This window comes from Hydra viridissima, unplaced genomic scaffold (genome assembly GCF_058129835.1).
Source record: "Hydra viridissima isolate aposymbiotic clone 2 unplaced genomic scaffold, HvirCarnegie_v1 scaffold_5, whole genome shotgun sequence".
NCBI lineage: Eukaryota > Metazoa > Cnidaria > Hydrozoa > Anthoathecata > Hydridae > Hydra > Hydra viridissima.
In genome coordinates, this window is record NW_028324304.1 from 9,620,573 (window position 1) to 9,641,365 (window position 20,793).

A 20,793-nucleotide genomic window follows, 5' to 3' on the forward strand; every position below is an offset into this window, starting at 1 on the left:
GGAAAGTACAATTACTTAGAAATACAACTTAAGGTTGCATTTTTTAAACTCTTTTCTATGATGTTTTACATTAATGCTATTCAAAAGATGTCAGCCAAATATAGTTGAACCATAATTTTTTTTTACTTAACCTTTTACCCATCAGTTAAACAATTCAATATAGAAAGATGAAATTGAACCATCAGCACTACTATTAAGAAAGATTTGAACATAACTGACTTTACTTTAAATTTTTGCATTCACTTGAATCATTGAATTGAGTTGACAACATTTTTGCAAGAACATCAGTTTTCCTAAATATAATTTGATAATGTTTCTGAGAAGTCTGTAGGATTTTGTTGAGTAGGTTGTAGGATTTGTAGAAAAGGTTGTAGGATTTTTCAGCCATTCTTTGAAGAATGTCAACATTCTACAACAGCATACTGCATTCATTTTCCTCAAATTGATTCCTGTAAAAGGATTACATCTAAATATTCAAGTTTGCAGGCTAGTATGTTACTTCTGACCAGAACTGCAGCAGATTCTTGAATAAGGGGATAGCAGCACCCACTAAAAGATGAAGCTCAATCAGTAGGATTGAAAAAGCTCAGGACAGAAAAGGACAGAAAAAGCTCAGAGTCCTATCCAATTACCAAAGAAAATTTAATTTTTGGAAATTATCCTGCAAATGCAAATCAAACACTCACAGTTCAAAATATATGGGCTTGTGGCTTTATCTGTATAGAGTCAATCACCTTTTCGATCACCTTTTTGGAGTAATTTTCGACAACTATGTTAGACATTTTTAAATGTGAAGTACAAAATGAAAGTTAATTGTTTTCAACAGATTTGTAAACAGGGTTAAAAACAAACTGGATAATTTAGTTTTAAAATTAAGGAATCAATAAAATGGGTAGAGGGAAAGAAAGGTTAAAACTTTAAATGTTGTAATTATGTAATATTGCAGGCTTGATTTAATAAAAGTTATTAAGTTGCAATTGGATGACAGTTTTAGATTTAGTTTTGATTTCATTTACATCATTCACTTATAAAAGTTTGTGCTAAATGAACAATAAACTATGATTAAGCTCATGTTTTATTAGTATTTTTTATCATTATCTTAAAAAATGAAGTATCTACCATAGAAAAAATTTAAAAAAATTTGAAATTTTGCATAGTTACCTAATTACATATATTAACACTTCCAAAGGGTTTTCTTGTGAATCACCATAATCATTACACTTGATTTTTACAAACTGTGAAGCCTTTTTTTTGTTTTTTTTTTTTGTTTTTTTTTTCTGTCCTGACCTACAGTTTTAGCAATTATTTTTGAACTAAATGTAGAGTTTGTGCGAGGTTTTAAACTGTTTTTGAATTTTTGAACATCTTCAGAAAACTTTTGCCAATCTTTTTCTGCCACTAAAAACTGTGAGCATGAAAAATTATCAATAGTACCAATGCTATTATCTCTGATAGTAGCTACTACTTCAGTTGAAAAGATTCCAAATCTTAATAAATAACTTGCATGTTCTTTCCAGCTGGTTTTGGAATAGGTATTAAATCAGAAATAACAAAATGTTCATCTATTTCCTCATTCATATCAATATCATCAAAATTGTTATCAGCATTAAGGGAGCTAATCTTCTTTGTTCTCTCTTTTTTATTCTGGACCTCCTATTTAATTTTTCTTTCTTCTATTCTCTTTCTCTTTTGTAGCTTATTATATCTTGCTTTGAACTTAGTGTCTTTACAATAAGTTGCTTGCACTCTTGCTTCCCTTTGATCTTGCAGAAGAGCTAAATCTTCTTGTTGTGCTTTCATGTCTTTGCTGCTATCTTTTAGATTTTGCTCATCATTATTTTTGTTCTAAACAATTTCATTTATCCAGATGGATCCACTTGCCTCTCTCTATATATATTGCATTCATGCAACACATTTTAAACTATATTAAAAGCTGCTCAATTGATATATTCAGTTTATATTCATTACAAAACAATAGTTTGATACATGATTGCTTAATCTTGGATAAGAAAAGGAATGCATACTTTCAACAAGATTTCTTTCACTAAGTTTAGAACACAAAAAGAATTTTCATTTAAGCACCCACATACTTTCATGCAGCTGGGTTAAAATTTATTTTCTATGAAACAAGAACTCACTGGATGCAACAATGGAGTTTTAGTTGTACTTTATGAGAAGCCTGTATTGGTAGCAATTTAAAAGATTTTGACAAGTAGAAGTTTGTTGTTAGCTAACAGTTTGGTTTTTCCTCCTTGAGGAACACTTTTAGACATTTTTGTACAATTTTCAGCTAAAAACAACTTTTAAAAACACATCAGCAATAAAGAAAAGCTTTTGTTAAAAAACCATTTTGATGAAAATTAGTTTTTGATATAAATTAGAGGGCTTAGCATTATCTTATGAGTCTTTTTTGAGAATTTTTTGTGGGTCTTGCTAGCACTTAAATTTATTAAATGAGGTGATAGTATTTTTGCAAATGTTTTTGAACTTATAGATTATGGTGGTGACAAGTCCTGAGATTCAGATTCTTGTTATCCTTTACCTAACCAATTTGTATTAATTCCAAGAATAACGGACAGTTTATGAGATTCAGGTCCTAAAAGATTTGACAAACCTGTTTAACAAATGATTTTTAAGTTGCTTACCAAGTCAAAAATCTTCAGTACTAGAGCTTCTAAGAGTTTGGCTGCCAAATATCTTGTTTCATAGTAGAATAACATCATTATGTTTTGTTGTTGAATAACATTAGCAACTTCCTTGTCTACTTCTATGTCCATGTTGTGGATAAGCTACTGTCATTTACCAAAAATTTAAGCTTGCCTTAAGAAGCTTTGAGGAGTTTCAAGAAAATATGCATCAGATGTCACCTCATGTCAAAGATACATCAGATGCACCTCATATCATAAATATATTTAATGTGCCTCCAATTTTCATACATTCAGATGATTCAACTCAAATTTAAAAGATTTTTTAAAGTTAAAGTATTTAAACAAATTAGTAAATAAGTTTTAAACAATAAGTTTTAAAAGAAGTTTAAAGTTTAAAGCATTTGATAGTAAATTATCTTGTTTTATTTAGGTTTTGATGTATGTCAATAAAGTTGGTCCTTACTTTAATCCTCAAGAAACTTATCATTATTACTCTCTTCCTGTTTGTCGCCCGGACAAGGTTTGAAATCTTTTTATTACTTTTTAAAACTTAAAATGTTGGATTTGAAAAGATTTTATTGTAAATGACATTAAGTTTTCTTTTGATGAATTATATTTTTGATTAAATATAATTATTATTGATATTAAACATTTAAATACTGTATTTATTGTGTTCTTTATTGACACAAATTGATATTATTACATTTTCTCATAATGTATAAGTTTAGATTTGTTGCTATATATAAATTTTATAACTACTTGTCAAAGTTTTCTAAATGATGTTTTCACACACAAAAAATTTAGAAAATTGCAATAAGTAAATTATGTAAACCTATTTAAAAAATATTCAATAATTAAAGTCTGTCAGTTGGTCACTTAGTATCTTAAGAGGTTTTTGGCATGCAAATTTGCATAGACGATGAATTTTATGTTTTGCGTTTCTGATTTTATGAATGATATAATTTCCATGATGCACATTAGTGCTCACTTTACCCTATTTTTTTAATGATATAAGAATGCACATGGGTATATAAAGATTTGCCGATTGATATTAGGAGAGAGTAATTTATTCAATATTATTATCCTCACAAGGTGCGATAACAGTCAAAGACTCACTGTTGTCACCCAACAATAATGTTTCTGGCAATTCAGAAAACCTTTAACAAACCCTTTTTCAAGCAAAGTATTCTGAAATGCCTTTTAATATCTAAATTGATTTTAACTAGCAATCTTATGTCTATAACAGAAGGTCAAAAACCAAGTTTACTTTTACTAAAATTATGTTATTAGCTTCATTTAGTTTCTTCAGTACTTAACACACATTGTTTATAACTGCTTTCTGTTTACTTCTGGATTTATTACTAATAGTTGATTTAGGTATTCCATACTTCATTTGCAAATACTGTAAAGACCCTTTCAAACTCTTTTTAATAGTTCTGGTGAGACATTGAAAGGTTTAACTGCTATACTACTGCTGTCCTATATTTCTTATTTATTTTATCATTCTTTTGTAGCTAAATCAGCACATCAAGTGAATAAACAGAAACAAAATATGCAAAGGTTGTGTAACACAAAATAAATGTATACATCCAAACAGTTTTTGCACCATACATGTTATAATTTTAACAAAAAAAATAGCAATTAACTCTAAGAAGCTGCAAGGCTTTGAGTTGAGCCTAAATTCACCCTCTAAAAACTTTTGCAATATGTTTTACATATATAATAATACACAAAAAACAAAAGTTCAAAGGGGTTTTTGCTTGAGAAAAAATATTGCTTTGTTAAATTATGCATTTTTTATATTTTAACTTTATATTTTTAAGTTGAGCTAAATATTTTTTGTTATAAGTACCTAAGTTTTAACTTGAGAGTTGAATATCTGACCATTATTAATGTTGTTTATGGCATAATTATCCTGCTTAGTTATTCATGACCTGATATTTATTAAGTTGTTATAGAAAGTGAGGTGTGTTAAACAAAAGGGATAGCAGAATTATAAATCTGGCCCTGATGTTCACATGCCTCTCCAATTTATATTGTGTAAAAATGCAAATTTAATTAATCATAATCTAGCTTTTTCAATTGAAAAAGATTGTACTTGATTGTGCAACACTATGAACCAGATGTTCAACTAGGTCTGATAGAATAATACTGGGATTTAGGTTTTCAATCCTGTGATATATATTTTTAATACTGGGACTTTGGCATTACATTTACCTAGCTGTTGGTATTTATACCCATTCTTAAAAGATATTCTATTGGTATTTATACCTGTTCTTAAAAGATATTCACTTACTAATTTGATAAACGTTTAAGAAAACCAACAAAATGTAATTATTCCTTATTATTTTGAAAATAAGTCTTAAGGAAACAGAGCACCCCAAAGTTTCACCTCCCAAATGATGCCTTGTTTAATTGTAAAAAGTTGGGTTGCAGAAAAGTGCATTCAGACTCTACACTGGTAGGTTTAATACTCATTAAAAAAGTCATAGGTTCTTTGCAAAAAGTCACCTAATAATCCTCCACTTTTAAACATCTGCATTTCTTTTGAATTTTTGCCGCACAGTATCTTACAACAAATTGGCATCCTTGGGAAAAACATTTTTTTTTTATAGTTTTATGGAGCTCATCTGAAATACTTAAGAGGAGAAGGTTCTTCAAGAGAATAAGATACTCAGGTGAAGAATCAGGAGAATCAGATTCAAAATCGAGAGGTGTCATTTGAAGAAGAAACTATTAATAGCTCCACATTTGATTCTGGTCTAACATTGGTTCTTCCATTATGCAAATACTGAAGAATTCCACTCATGTTTGTTTGCCTTTGTTGCATTTAAAGAATGAGAACTGTTTGTAATAATTGATTTATAAAGTGATTAGTATCTTTAAGTATTTTTGATTTAAAAGATATGGCAACATTGACAATTGATTTGGAAAGTCAAAAAGAAGACCCTCAGACACCACAGATGCAATAAAATCTTGATTTTTCTGAAAAAATCCAGGTCAGTTCTTCTTTTTTCTGATGAGAAATACTTCACAGTTGACAAGACTTTTAATCAAAGAAATGGCTGTTACATCTCAACTAAACCTGCTAGGGATGTCTCAGAATATATCAGGAATGTGGGCATTCAAAACATCCAAGTCAACTGATGGTTTTTGGACTGGTAACATCAGATGGCAAAAAGATGCCTTCTGTGTTATTTGATTCTGGATTTAAGCTTAATACTGATGTATACCTTGACATATTACAACAATTTGTGCTTTTATGGGTCAAAGGCAACTATCAAGATATATCAGTTTTTGTCCAAGATTGTGCACTTTGTCGTACCTCAAAACAAACTCAAAACTGACTCAGGGACAACCTTAACTTCTGGCCCAAGGAAATGTGGCCTCCCAGCAGTCCAGATATAAATCTTTTGGATTATTCAGTCTGGGTTAATGTTGAAGCAGAAACTTGCAAACAGCAACAGCCTAATTTGGACTTGCTAAAACATTCTGTGAACTCAGCATGGATCAAGATGTCAGAGGACTACGTTAAGAAGAGCTGCTCAAGATTCAGGGCAATAGTTGAGGCTGTCATTCACACTGAAGGAGGGCTTTTTTTAATAAACGTGTTCTACCATTGGTGATGTTAATATTTGTAGCCACCCAGTATTAATCATCAACTGATGACTCAACAAATAACTGCCTCAAATAATCTTAGGATATTATATTTGTCAAATACACTTTGTGCAATTGCTAAAATAAAAGTTTTCTAAACCTTTCTATTTTTTACTTTTTCATCTCATTCTTTTTCAAAAACATTTCAAGATCTACTGACACTTGTAATTCTATGCCAACAAGATCTACTGATACTTGTAATTCTATGTCTTTTTGAAATATAAGCTTCAACTTCCATTAGACTTCAGGTAAGACTTGCTCCAAGTTAAGCAGAAAGTGACCTTACTTGTGTCTTGACTTAAATAACTCTTTTAATTCCTTCTTACTCCATCTTAAGTTTGGGAAAAATCCAATCATTTTTCTCCAACTAACACTGTCAGAAGTTACAATTTTTTACCAAAAATTTGTTTCAATTAAGCTTTGACACAGTAAAAAAATGCAATCAATAAAAAAAAATTCCAGTTGATATCAAACCTAACTGAACCTCTGGTCCACAATAGCATTTTAAAAATGTGATGTTATTAGTCTGGCTTCAAGATATGTCAATAAGTCTATAATAAATAAATTTTTTATATTGTTTTATAAGATCTACTCATTTATCCATTAGTAAACTTAAATCCATTATCATAATTATCTTTGAAAAATGAAATATATCTATACATGCCTGGAACTTATCTCATTTGTCTGTGATACATTTTTTTTACTTGAAGATTACATGTTATCTTCTGAGTTAAATCTTTGTGTTTTTAAGTCATAAGAATGGTGTTTTTAGGGAATATGCATATATAGACTATGTTCACCTGAAGATCCATTTACTATGTTTTACTTCTATTACCCAGTAATTTTTAAGGGTCAATTTTCAGACTACCTTTAATTCCATTAATCAATACATCTGTTCTGCTTTTTTTTTCAATGTTTGATATATGAAGGGTGCAAGGGGAGAACTGGTGATGTCACAATTTTTCATTTTGAGAAAACGAAAAAAAAAAATGTTTGAAGACCTATATAACAAGCTATGCTTAGTTTCATAATTTCTTTTTAGGTTTTAAATTTAGTATAATCTGTTACTTAGTATTTAAACACAATAGAAGTTTATTGGAAGGTAGACTACACGAGTTGCAGCAAATCCTGAATTTGGTGTCCTCTTGTGACATCACTGGTTTTCCCCTTGTAAATATGAATTTCAATTTTATCATCAAAATAACATTCAACATGTTGCTTATCATAGCTTAAAAAGTACAGCTGTAGAGTTAATTCTCCAACTTTTCATTCTGAATCATAAACATGTTTATGGAGTGGGACAAAGAGGCCATAGAAACCCCACTCCAGGAGTCATTCTTCCAGTTTAATATATTTATTTGCTTTTTCTGTAACATTCTGTTTAAAAAATTTTTACTAAATATTTTTTTTAATTATTTTGTTAATCTTTAATCCCTTACACCCCTGCCCCCCCCCCCCCCTCCAGGTGAAAACATAACATATATGGCAGCTAGAGAAAAAAAAAGTATAGTATTTGAAGTGTGTAAAGAAATCATTACTTTAAAAAAACGATGACATAATTTCTGTAATACATACTATGTATTCAAAATAAATATCTTTTTTTTGTCAATCATAACCTGTTAATGTAATTTAAACATCATTGCTGTTCAGACGTTTCAGACGCTGATTCATCATCATCTAACTGACCTTTTTAAGGCAGGCCTTTAAAAAACTGCTGGGCCTCAGGCATACCAAAAACCTTAAGATCCTGAAGGTCAGCATACTTGGCACTGCTGATAGGCAGTCTTTCAGTGTACAAGAATGTGAGGGACTTTGGTATTAAACGGTTCCTCTTTCCAACTGTTTTTGAAACAACAGCTCTTTTTAAAGGTCCATTCCAATTCTCTCTGTATTGTATCATATGAGGGAAATCTTGGGAAGAAATGATCTTACTGATTGGATGGATTTGTATTGGACACAAGGCTTTGTAAAATGATTTAATATGTTCTGAAATATTTAGGAACATGTTCAGCTCCATCTTGATAATTTGAAACAGTGAAGGTTTTTTGCAACAAGAGATTCTTGCAACAAGATTCTCCCATCTATCTTTCTGGCATCTCTACTCAAACCTTCTGGTTGATAAAGCCATGTCATGATCACACTCCATGTAACTGTGGTCCCTTATTGAAATTTTTTTGGATGCTTTTTTGCGATTTCTTGGATGCGTTTCTTATTTACTACATAAAAATGTAAAAAATGAGTGATAGTCCAATTTTTGTTTTGTCCTGCACATGAATTACAAAATAGCTCCAAATGTGATACATCTCTTGGAAGAATGTGATCAAAATAGTGCTGCAGCATGCTAGCTACGTTGTCTGCTCCTTTCTTCCCATATATTTTATCATAGCAAAACAGGTGCACACTGTCTGATCCTAAGCTGTGTATGTTAAATGTGTACATAGAAAGCTGCCTGCAATAATAAACATCATTGGTAGAAATAGTAGGACAGCTCATGTTCTTAGCAAAGTCAAATGTAAGAGATGCATGATAAGTTTTTAACAAGGCATTATGTCGTGCTGCTGCCTTTCTGGCATAGAACACTGCTGCTTTGCTTAAGTGAAGCTCTTTTTCTTGCTGATTTTTGATGAGCTGATCTGCAGAGGTGTTTTTGTTTTCAATTATAGTAGTGAGTTTGTTGCATGTTGAGCATGTATCCTTACGAGGATAACCAAAGCTGATATTAATTTTTTCTGTAAATATATTTTCCTGGAAAAAAAAACTTAGTGTCAGAGATCATAATAAATCACAATCAAAAAAATAATAATCATCAAATGTTATTCTTAAATAATCAAAAGTTGTTAAAGTACCTGTAGCTTTCACGACAAAATTTACATAGTGGGAAGCGCTCCTTATACATTTCATGCATCTTTGATAAATTAAGTTCCTCTGGCAGATAAAGCTTCCTAGTATCATGCAGAGCATAATGACTTTGCCGTCCTCTAAAAGATTTATATGATCAATAATACTATTCATAATGTGTTCAGAAAAGGCAAGAGGACGGTCTGTGCGTTTTCCTTGCAGGTTCACAGGAGGAATTCCTAAAAAAAAAAATCTATTTCACAAGTAATTTAAACAAATATTAAACTGTTTAAGATTGTTAGCTGTCAAATTATACAAAAAATAATTTATTTTGTAAATTTTGAGAGAAAATTGGTTAAATTACATTTATACTTTGTTACATTAATTTTTTGATTATTTATATGAATCATTATTTAGCAAATAATACTTTATATAAGCTTGTATACTCACCAGTTTTAGCAAGAGACTTTCTAATTCTTTCTACTCTTGCTTTTCCAATGCCAAAGATTGATAAAAAAGCATTTTTACAAACTGGAATCCTTACAGTACTATTATCTCTTGCCACTTTGATACAATAACAAAAAGAGTGGTCATGTAGTAATGGTGTTTTTTCTACTCTTCAAGGTCTTTTTTGTTTTATACTAAAAACCTTAATCATCGAAGCAAGAAAGGTGTCTTGGTGATCTTTACTTTGTATTTTGTTTAAATGTGCAAGTAAAAATTCCCTCTCTTCCGCTGTCATTATTTGAAAACATTTATAACGCTTGCAGTAGCAGGGAAAGCCCATTACATGATGCAGCAACATACTTGCAACATGCTTGCATACTTGCAAGAATGCAGCAACATACTTGCGATATAGTAGAGTGAATAACTTTAAAAATCCAAAAATGTGACATCGCTGGTTTTCCCCTTGTACCCTTCATATACCATGAACCTGATCATTCTTTCTTTAAAATAACATTTATTTTTCAATAAATGGTAAAAAATTGATATGATAAACTTGAAATATTTCATTATCAATTTTATGGAGAAAAAAATTCAAGTGAGTGTCTCATGAAAACTTTTTTTCATAGTACTGAACAATAAATGTTAATGACTTTTTAAATAACTTTTCTTAATATTTAACATGTCCAGAACCCATGCAAAAGTTTAAAACTTTTTTCAATTTGTTGGTCATTTGAACAAATCCATCAGTTGAATAATTGTAATTATTTGAGTTTTCTCTGAATTGGTAGCTGGAAATAATCTTTGATTAGAGAATTTCAATCTAAAATAAGAAATGGAGACTATTCCTTGAAACATCAATTAATGTTCCTTGAAAAAATGTTTTTTCTTTCCATTAATTTGATCTTCTTTAAACTTTGAAAAATTTTTTATAAGGAGAACATGTTTACTATTTGAATGAAGAATTTTTTATGATGTGAATATTTAATGGTAAAATAATCAATTAATGACAAAGTTCATTTTTTCATAATATTTTTAACTCTAAAAAAGAGTTATAAGGTAAGTATGGGTATTAAGGCCCGGCGGGTAATAAGGCCCACTAATCCAAAGTTAGGGAAAAAATAAATTGTGAAACTTTTTTTCGACATTAAAATATTAGAGTTATCTGGTTTTATCACTGGCAGCAAAAAAAAATCAGCATTTCTTTACCGCGCATTCGACAAAGGTGGGCCTTAATACCCATACTTACCTTATTTAATTTACAATAATTCTGCCCTCCATCCTGAAGTCAAGAGCCAGTTTTTCTGAACTTTATTTTTTCCAGCTAAAGATTGATTACTACCAGGCAAAATATTTAAGTAAAAAAATAGAGATAGAAAATTTTTAACTTTGTTTGCATATTTTGAATGAATTTTAAGGTTGAGCATCGCAGTTTAACACTTGGAGAAGTATTGGATGGAGACCGCATGGCAGTTTCAATGTATGATATCAAATTCAAGCGTGAGTTTCTAAAGTGTTTTTTTGAACCAAATTTAATTTAAAATATAAACAATTTTGTGGTTATTATGTAATGCAGTAGGTTGATTTAAACACTGAATAGTGCTTAATGTTGCAGTAGTTAGAGGTAACTGAAATCAGAAGCCCTACCTATTTTTAGAGACATTAAATGAATAAATGCTTGCAGATTTAAATTTAAAGGTTGTTGTTATTTCATAAAAAACCATTACAAAATTATGCTACTGTATAAATTAGCTTTGTCAGTTGTAATTTTTTATCACTGCAAATAAAAATATCTAAAGAACAGGAACAAAAAGGTTTCTTTCCTTCCTGGTAAATCATAGATTGCACAAATTATTTAAAAATTTTAAAAAGCCTATCTGTAAATATGTATTATGATGTCTTAAAGCTGTCTTTCTTTTTATATATTTTATACAAAGCAATCAAAGTTGACACTTGTTAAGTTTTATTTTGAAAATTCCATTCTGCAGAACTTCAGCCCTTTTATAAAAAAGTTTGTCACATGGAATGAAAGTGCTACTTTGAGTGGCATATTTAAACAAGAGTATCACAGAAATATTTCTCTACAACTATAGGTGGATTTTTACCATGCTATAAAAAAATCAACATGGTTCTGAAATCAAAAAATTTCACATTTTTGCTTAATTTTTAGTCCTAATTTCTTGTTTCCTTATACTAGTTGGAGTATGTAAAAACAAATCCATCTTGTTAAACTACAATGTTTCAATATTGTAGTTTAACATTATAGAATTAAATCACAAATAAATTAATCTTTTTTATTTAGTTTAGTGTAATGAATTTTTTTAAGAATCTTTTGAAGTCAACTTAAATGCAAGCTAATGTTGGCATAACATTTCATTGGGTACTTATAACAATCCAGTTTCACTAAATTTGATTGACAGCTGTTTCATCATAAGTATTTTATTGGTAGCTCTATATGTTCAAAGCAATTTTTTTTTTTCATACAGCATATGTAAATTTTGGTGTTCCTGTAGTTTTACCCTACAACAACTGCAACCTTGCTCAATTTGATTTTTTTTTCTTAAAAAAAAAAAAATTAAGTTACCCTGTTATATAATCCTAAATTTACATTTTTTCAAAATTAACATTTCAGATGATGTTGAGAAAAGTATTCTATGTACCCAATCTATGAGTCAAAAAGATATCGAACAACTCAAGCATGCTATTGAGGATCTTTATTACTTTGAGTTTATTTTAGGTAAGTTTCTGAATGTTTGATTTGGTATAGATTGTAACATGGTAATTTTAAGGTGCTTAATAACTTCTTACACTATTTTTCTTTTTAACTCTTAAAATATTCTTAAATGTATTAAAATTTTCAGATAGAGTAAGATTTTAACACTCTTCAAAATAACTTTTACTGTAAAATATATTTTTATCAAAGCAAAGTAAAATATATTTATCAAAGCAACTTTCAATTCTCCAGTCATTAATGTAATGATATTTAAAGCCAGTTGACAATTATTAAAGCTTAAAATTTTTAAAATAAGGGAGTTAATCACCAAGGCTCCTGCTTTCTCTGTCTACATTTGACTCTACAAATGTAATCAATAAAAAGACCAGTAGTGGTTAATTCAAAATTATACTTAATTTGAAAAATGGTCTGTGTTACTTTAAATTTTGAAGTTTGAAATAATAAGTTTTGAACAATTTGTCAAACTAAATCTAATTTGAACTTACAACATTCAAACATTTTTGGTTTCGAACTATGATAGTTCAAATCATTTTCGAACTGAAATTTCCAACTAATTAGGCTGGTCCAATAAAAGTACCTATTAGTTAGAATAATCTTATATTTAAGTATTTTTAAAATCAATTTTTTTACAGTTCAAAAAGTTCAGAAAACTTAGAAAATAGATGTTTTTTTTTGTGCTAAATTGTAATGTAATAGTAAAGATGATATCTATCTGTTTGGCTGAGTTATCAGGCTAATACTAGCTGTACTTGGAAATAGTGAGGTAATTCTAAAAAATAAAATTATAGTTATAAAAGTTATATCAAACTATATTTAAAAAAGTAAAAGTATTAGTACAACCTTTACTTCAAAAGTTATTACAATACAATAGTTAATATGGTTTACTTTTATTTTAAATATGATAAGTTTATAGAAAAACATTTGCAAGGAAATTGTACTGATTGAAGAAGAATATAGACATGTGGGTGAAGGGGGGGGGGGGGGAGGACTAGGAGAGAGAACTTCAAAACTCATTGATAATTCAATGGAATTGATCTGTTACTTTTGATACTTTCTGTGTCAAGTTGGGAGTTAAATCAATTGTTAAGTTCCATATGAATATTGGGTATTAAAAGACTCATCCTTAAAAAAAGTATGAAGGAAAAAGGTATCAATTATGTTAACCAATATTGAAACTTTTAATTACCTATTATTTGTTTTTTATTAACTAATGGGTTGTTTTTCTACAAGAATATTAAATTATAAATAAGAAGAATTTGAAATAATTTATTGTGTACATAATAACAGTGATCATAGTTTTTTTTTCAAATTTGTTTTTGTCTTTTTCCAGATGACCTTCCTATTCGAGGATTTATTGGCCATCTTGAAGAAGGAGGTTTTCTACCACATAAGCATAAAATCTTTCTTTGGACACATCTTATTTTTAATTTGGAATATAATGGTAATCAAGTAAGTACTTTTTTTCTTCTATTTACCTTCATTTTTTTCTTCTATTTTATTCTCCTTCATTTTTTAAGGGTATATTTATTTTGTTTTCATGTTTCATTTTTTTGTTATTAATAATTTACTTAATAAATTATCACTAAAATATTTTTCCAAACTTTTGAGGTAAAAACTATGCAGTAATCAACTTCACCCTAACTTGTTTATTTCTTATGGGAAATTTACATCTTTGTAAAAAAGTTCATTATGTATTAAGATTTTAACTTATTCAAAAATATATCCTCAAAACATTTTTTATTCAAAAATCAAAACAGAAAATTGTTCCTATGGTATACAATTTTTAACAAATTTTTAAAAGCTCCAAAAAATCATCAAGGCACTATTTCAAACTTAATTTGAAGTGTTGAAAATGAGCCCAAGGTAGTACTCTTGCAGCCTAAATAATGAACAAGAAAATTGTTAAGTGACAAAAAATGTTTGACCAATATCATGCAGTAGCCCCTATCATTTCTGCAAAATTTTTGGTTTTTGAAGACTGTCATTTCATTTCTGGTGCTTTGTAATGAGTACCTAAATAGAAGTATATATATACATATATATAATTTTTTTTATAAATTTGTTTTTACCTCCACCAGTCTTTTCAAATTATTATTTTTAGACTTTTCTTGGAATTTTCTTGTTTTGCATAGTTCCATCTTACTTAATACTAATAATATTACTGAATAATGTCATCTGAATTTTTTGAACAAAAAAAACTTTGTTTTTGTCTTAAATAAAATAAACAATCAAAAGAAAATAAATTGTCAATTTTCCCAACTATTCCTTGAATAAAAACTACAGTTTATTGAAGAAATTAATGAAAGGCAGGGGTTCACCGCCAATTTTTTGTCACAGCTGCTTTTTTTAAAATAATGCTATGAGCTAATATTTTTTTGTCACTGCTACATATTTTTAACATAATGCATAATGCATTATATTTTTTTGTCACTGCTACATATTTTTAACATAATGCATTATGTTAAAAATATGTAGCAGTGACAAAAAAATATTAGCTCATAGCATTATTTTAAAAAAAGCAGCTGTGACAAAAAATTGGAGGTGAACCCCTGCCTTTCATTAATTTCTTCAATAAACTGTAGTTTTTATTCAAGGAATAGTTGGGAAAATTGACAATTTATTTTCTTTTGATTGTTTATTTTATTTAAGACAAAAACAAAGTTTTTTTTGTTCAAAAAATTCAGATGACATTATTCAAATCATAAATATAGAATCTGAAAATACTGTAAATCACTGATATGTAATCTAGAAAACACATTGAGTTGAATGTAGTTTCAAAAGTTCATACAATTTTTTTTTGTATTGGCTTAATGTTTTGCTCTATGCTGAGCTTATGGAAGAAGAATGTTTTGTTTCAACTAAATTCTTCTCAGTTCATGCAATAAACTTGACTCAAGATCATTCTCTGTAAATCCAAAGTTCTCAAAAACTAACTCCTTCCTCCTACAAATGATGCCAGATTAGGAAGTATTCAAATCTTTGTATTGCTCTTAGGCTTTTGGCTTACCAGTATCTCTTTGAGATTCATAGTTAAACAACTTTTTAGCAACACTTTCTCTAACTTTAGGCAATAATTTCTTGTCAACTAAGAAGATAACTGTTCACTGGATGTCACATCAACAAACCCAGCAAACCAATCACATATGACATAATGCTTGTAAGAAAAAAAAAATTGAATCAAGCTGTGGACTAAGAAGGCAAAGTACAAGGTTATAAACTGCTTTATCAAGAAATCTTGCATGATAGAAGGCAATAGGTCTTTTAAAATGATAAGTCCCATAGCAAATCTGCCTAAGTAAATGACTATCAGCTGACTGAGATACTTATAGTCACCTCTGGGAACTTATACTATAGTCACCTCTGGGAAATTTATTTTTCTAAAAAGTTTCATTACAAAAAGACTTTATTAACCAGGGCTTTAGTAACACACATAAAGCCCTGGTTAATAATTCTCTTGTTGTTGAACACCACCAAATTAATTGCATTTAAGAGTAAAAAAAAATCCTTTTGAAAGTGGCAGGTAACCACATCCTGTAGTCTTACAAATTTTGAAATTATTAAGTATCTTCTATAGTGAATTTATCCAAGAACTTTCCTTTTGTTGGCACCTTATTCTCAGGCAGCCTTTTGATGGTTTTCTCTATCAAAAAAACATCTCTAATTTGATATTTTTTCAAAGTATAGACTATATGCAGTATAGTATATGCAATGTAAAGGAAAATTCTTTTTATATGTATACATTATATATTATGTATAAATAAGTTAATAATTGTGCATGAACAACTTTTATCAGGTAAAATCAGTTATAGACTTCAGGCTTGGCCAGGAAGGCGTGCAATCGCACACCTGTTAATGACCACGCAAATAATATTTTGTTTTGACAATTTGACCACGGTTTTTAACATTTCAAAAATGTGCTGAAAAAAATTGTTTTTAATTACGTTAAAAATAAATAACTTCGGCACTTTTACCTTTATTAACGTTTTTATATTAGCGAAATGCTTTTAAATAAACTAAAAAATGGCTGTTAATGATTTTATTTAAAGTATCAATGAAAGTTTTATAAATTTTTATTTACATTACTTAGTTATATATATATTTTTTATGATATATTATATATATAAATTAATAAATGTAATTTAAAAAAAGAAAGTTTTAAGTTTTATACAAAGGCAACGCATTTCTGACAAAAGAAACGATATAATTTTTTTTCTTTTGTTTACGTTACTTCGAAGAAAGAAGTTTTGAAGCCTGAAGAATTGTTCAGAATCTTTTTTTGTTAATTTTTAAACATGCGTATTTATTAAACAATCGTTAGTAGTAAATTGTTACCTTATTTAAAAGGGTTTCGCATAATATTATTTTATAAAAACATTAGTAAAGATAAGATATTTAAAGTTATGTATTTCAAACGTAATTATAAAAGTAATTTAAATAATCTTATCGTTATAATTTTTAATTTTTTGATTTTAGTTTTAGTTAAGTTATTTTTATTTTCTTTTTCGTTATTATATTTTTTTGTTTTCAGAAGATTTCTTTTCTTTTTTTAGGATAAGTTTTTTTTTTAAGTTTCTTTGTAGTTAAGATAATTTTTTTCAGCGCATTTTTGAAATGTATACAAATTTTCAAAACATCTTAACAGCTGTGGTCAAACTTTCAAAATGAAATAGTATTTGCTAAGTCATATTATGGCATGCAAACGCATGCCTTCCTGGCCAAGCCTGAGACTTGTTTAATTACAAGATTTTTATCATGTGACATTTCTCAAGTGAGGATTATATGTTATATTAACACGTTCGCTGCCAAGCTATTTTTAACTATGCGTTATATCTTTGCCGAGCCATAATGTCTGCAATGAATAATTTTTGCCGAGGCTGTTTTGCTTGGTTTCATTCTCATTGCCAAAGCTAGATATCAACATTCCAATAAAAAAAATATTATTAATCTGAAAAAATTTTATAATATTTTTTATTCTGAATATAACTGACAAAAAAAAAAGCACTACGAGTATACTCGTAGTTTGGCAATTGAGAAGGAATTTTTTTCTCCAGTGCCGAAATTCTCGTAACACTGTAATGAGTATAACTCATTGCGGTGACTACACCTTTTCAAGATGTTATTGAGAACTTGAAAGTTGTAATTAAGAAACGTAAGATTTAATTGAGAAATACAACATGTAATTTAGAAGTCGCTATATGTAATTTAGAACATGGAAGATGTAATACAGAAACGAAAGATGTAATTTAGAAGATGAAAGTTGTAATTGAGAAAAGTTTATAATATATATTTCAAATTACATATTACGATTTCTTATCTACATGTTGGGTTTTTCATTTACATATTGCGATTTCTTATTTACATGTTGTGTTTCTTAATTACATATGCAACTTCTAAATTACATGTTGTATTTCTCAATTACATCTTACTTTTTTTAATTACAATTTTCAAGTTCTCAATTACATCTTGAAAAGGTGTAGTAATGTGGCTTATTTGATGCATTATTATTATAAATAGTGTTTCAATTTTTTTACACATGCACAAGCACATTGGCAGTTTTCATGAGTAAAAAAGGTAATTTATATTTCGTTTTCTTTATACTAAATTGTTGTGTTTTTTAGACTAGAAGCTAAAATATATTTGATAAATACATTATACTTTATGTTATTAAAAATGTGAAAAATAACTTGAAATACACAACAAGATGTTTTTTAATACATTAAAAGACATTTTAGTGTGCACTTCGAATTTTGTACACAGTATACTAATTAATGTGTTTTATAGATGAGTAATTTCTTTTTTTATAAATAGATAATTTATAAATTTATCTATCTCCTATTAGCTCAACACAGATATTCCACAATTGGATCAGCACATATGATAATGGAAGATTGTGAGGACAGTGAAGATAATGATATTCAAGATTCGGATTCATTTTTTGCTTATACTACTACCTCTTCGAGCTTGACTGCATCAGAATCAGATTCTGAAGATAATAAGACTTAAGAAAGTGAGAACAATCAGTTAACAGACGTTCATCTAGCAGCCACTGCAGAAGACTTTATTAATGCCGCCGAAAAAGAGCTAAAACAACAGGTGGTCCATCTTTGAAGATAAATCAATAAACATACATTTGTGGTACTTTAAGAACTGACCGAAAGTTAAATCCAAAAGAGTGTACAAAAGCAAAACTGAAACAGGGAGACGTTATAAGCAGAAGCAGAGTGGGTGTAGTGGTTGCTAAATAGAACGACGTGCAAATGATTAGCAACTTGCATTCGTTGCAAATGATTGAAGTGACAAACAGGAGAGGAGAGAAGAAAATGAAACCCAACATTATTAAAGATTACAATCAATGTCTGTCAGGAGTAGATAGGGCGGAACAAATGGTATCATACTATGATTGCCTAAGAAAGACAATTAGATGTTATATAAAAGTAGCACTTTATCTCTTTGGTTTTGTTTAATGCTTACTGTCTAAACAGCAAATATGGAGTAGATAACACAATTTCCTTGCTTAAGTTTAGAGATTTATTGAGTGAACATTTGAATGAAATTGTGCCTAGAATCACCAGTAATAGTACTTGTCTTCAATACCACTACTTTTCTTTAATACCACCGAATGAAAAGAAAAAATTCCCAACCAAACCATGTCGAGTCTGCTCTAAAATAAAACGTAAAGAACACGATATGAATGTGCTGTTTGTGAAAATAGACCTCCGTTATGTATTGGCGAATGTTTCAGAATGTATTATTTAACAGAATAGGTTTACACTTGAATTTTCATGAAATAAAGTTAAATCAATATCAATGTTTTATTTTTATCTGTTTTAAGCTATTTCTCTCTTTATTCGCATTTTTTGTTAGGTTCCCTGGATTTTTAAAATAAAAACTTGAATGTAATATTTTCTGAAATCAAATGTGAAGCTAAGAAAAAAAAAAAAAAAAGGAACAGACAAAGCCAGTCATGCGCAAATGTTATTTGAAATAAGTTAGTATAACTACGAGTTTACTCGTAGTTGGCAAGCTCATGACGCCAGCTTACTACGAGTATTCTCGTAGTTGGCAAATAAATGACGCCAACTTACTACGAGTATACTCGTAGTTGGCAGCGAAAGTGTTAAGTTGTCTATTAATTACCAATAAATCAAACAAGATTACATTGTAAAAATAAAAATCTTTTCATGTAAGTATTGGTTACACAGAACAAAGAAATTCTAAGAAAAGTCTGAAATAAGCAATTTAAATAGACTGATAGAGGTATTAAAAATAAATTTATAAAAAAGTTATATACTTTTCTTTAAATACTCATCACAACTAAGCATCGGCGTTACCGCACCGGCGGTAAAAAAAAATTCAGTAAAATGCGATAAAATGCGTAATACGCATTTTTAAAAGTGCATTTTTAAAAGTGCGGTAAAATTGCGTATTACGCATTTTTACGCTTTATTATTACAGAAGACGGTAAAATTGCGTAAAAATGCGTAAAATCGGTAAAATTGCGTAAAAATGCGTAAAAACGGTAAAATTGCATAAATACGGTAAAACTGCGTAAAAGCGGTAAAAATCGGTAATTTCGGTAAATTGTGATAAAAGTTAGTAAAAGCGGTAATTATTATGGTAAAAAATTACTTTGTTTTTATCAAGTCAGATAGTTGTTAAATAATTAATTACCTTCTAAAATTAAATTAGCCTCCTATATAAGCTTGATTAAAGTAAAAAAAAAAATACCAGTCTCAAAGTTCTTGCTTCAGTGATCTGATTAGTACACCAAAACCACTGCCAAATCAAACCATCTTCAAGAAACTGTCTCTTTGGAATTATTTTACCAAGCATGACAGAGAAGAGGATAACATCTCTGGCTCTGGCAAGAAATCAGGATTTGCTGAGTGCAATAAGTGCAAAAAAATGATTAAGCTGTCTTAAGGTAGCACCAGTGGAGTTAAAGTTCACTTAAAGTAAGTGTTTTACTCTTACTGTAGTTTAGTATATTTTAAATCTCAGTAATTTTGCGTAAATGCGGTAAAATGCACGAAAATTTGAATTACTCAAAACACATCAATGTGTCTTGTGGTTCATGTATTTATTTTTTATGAACTATCTACTATTGAAACATTGTAATTTGCATCCTTTTTAACATTTATAACTTGGCTATTTTCTTTCAGATTCTGCCATCCACTATCTTTTTACGAGATGTAATAAGCTGATAATGAAAATAAAGAGGCTGATAAGTCCAGTACCATAAGAGGATATTTGCAACATTTTAACGTTTCTGATAGAATGTAAGCAATGTTCTTATTCCCGGTCTTCTGAAAAACAGGTGACCATGCATAAAGTTTAAAAAGACATATAAGTTCTCCCACTTGCTTTGCAAAAGAACCGTAAATGAGGATGAAGAGCGTGACCCTCAAGTTGCAGAGTGCCTACACAACTTCATGGAAGAATTTAAGAAAAATCTATCAAATAATGGCATTA

The 20,793-nt window shown here is 29.0% G+C and overlaps 2 protein-coding genes, 1 long non-coding RNA gene and 1 pseudogene across 4 annotated transcripts in view; 2 read left to right on the forward strand and 2 right to left on the reverse strand.

Annotated features, from left to right (window-relative positions):
- LOC149888523 (uncharacterized) overlaps window positions 1-20,793 on the reverse strand; it is a 212,626-nt gene that overhangs the window by 55,795 nt on the left and 136,038 nt on the right. The window lies entirely within an intron of this gene.
- The window catches only part of LOC145188849 (transmembrane 9 superfamily member 1-like), a 43,689-nt gene that overhangs the window by 1,247 nt on the left and 21,649 nt on the right, over window positions 1-20,793 (forward strand). For both annotated transcript variants that reach the window (XR_016452655.1, XM_090088019.1), the window contains exons 2-5: window positions 3,079-3,168; window positions 11,006-11,087; window positions 12,220-12,324; window positions 13,652-13,770. Coding sequence is in view for 1 of the 2 variants with exons in the window: in XM_090088019.1 (XP_089944145.1) it covers window positions 3,079-3,168; window positions 11,006-11,087; window positions 12,220-12,324; window positions 13,652-13,770 (396 nt within the window). In the remaining variant the exon portion in view is untranslated. The remainder of the gene's footprint in view (window positions 1-3,078; window positions 3,169-11,005; window positions 11,088-12,219; window positions 12,325-13,651; window positions 13,771-20,793) is intronic.
- Window positions 7,942-9,948, reverse strand: LOC149888527 (uncharacterized; annotated as a pseudogene).
- LOC149888528 (uncharacterized) lies at window positions 17,640-19,363 on the forward strand. Its single transcript, XR_016452659.1, has 2 exons — window positions 17,640-17,892; window positions 18,161-19,363. It is a non-coding gene; the product is annotated as an uncharacterized LOC149888528 (long non-coding RNA).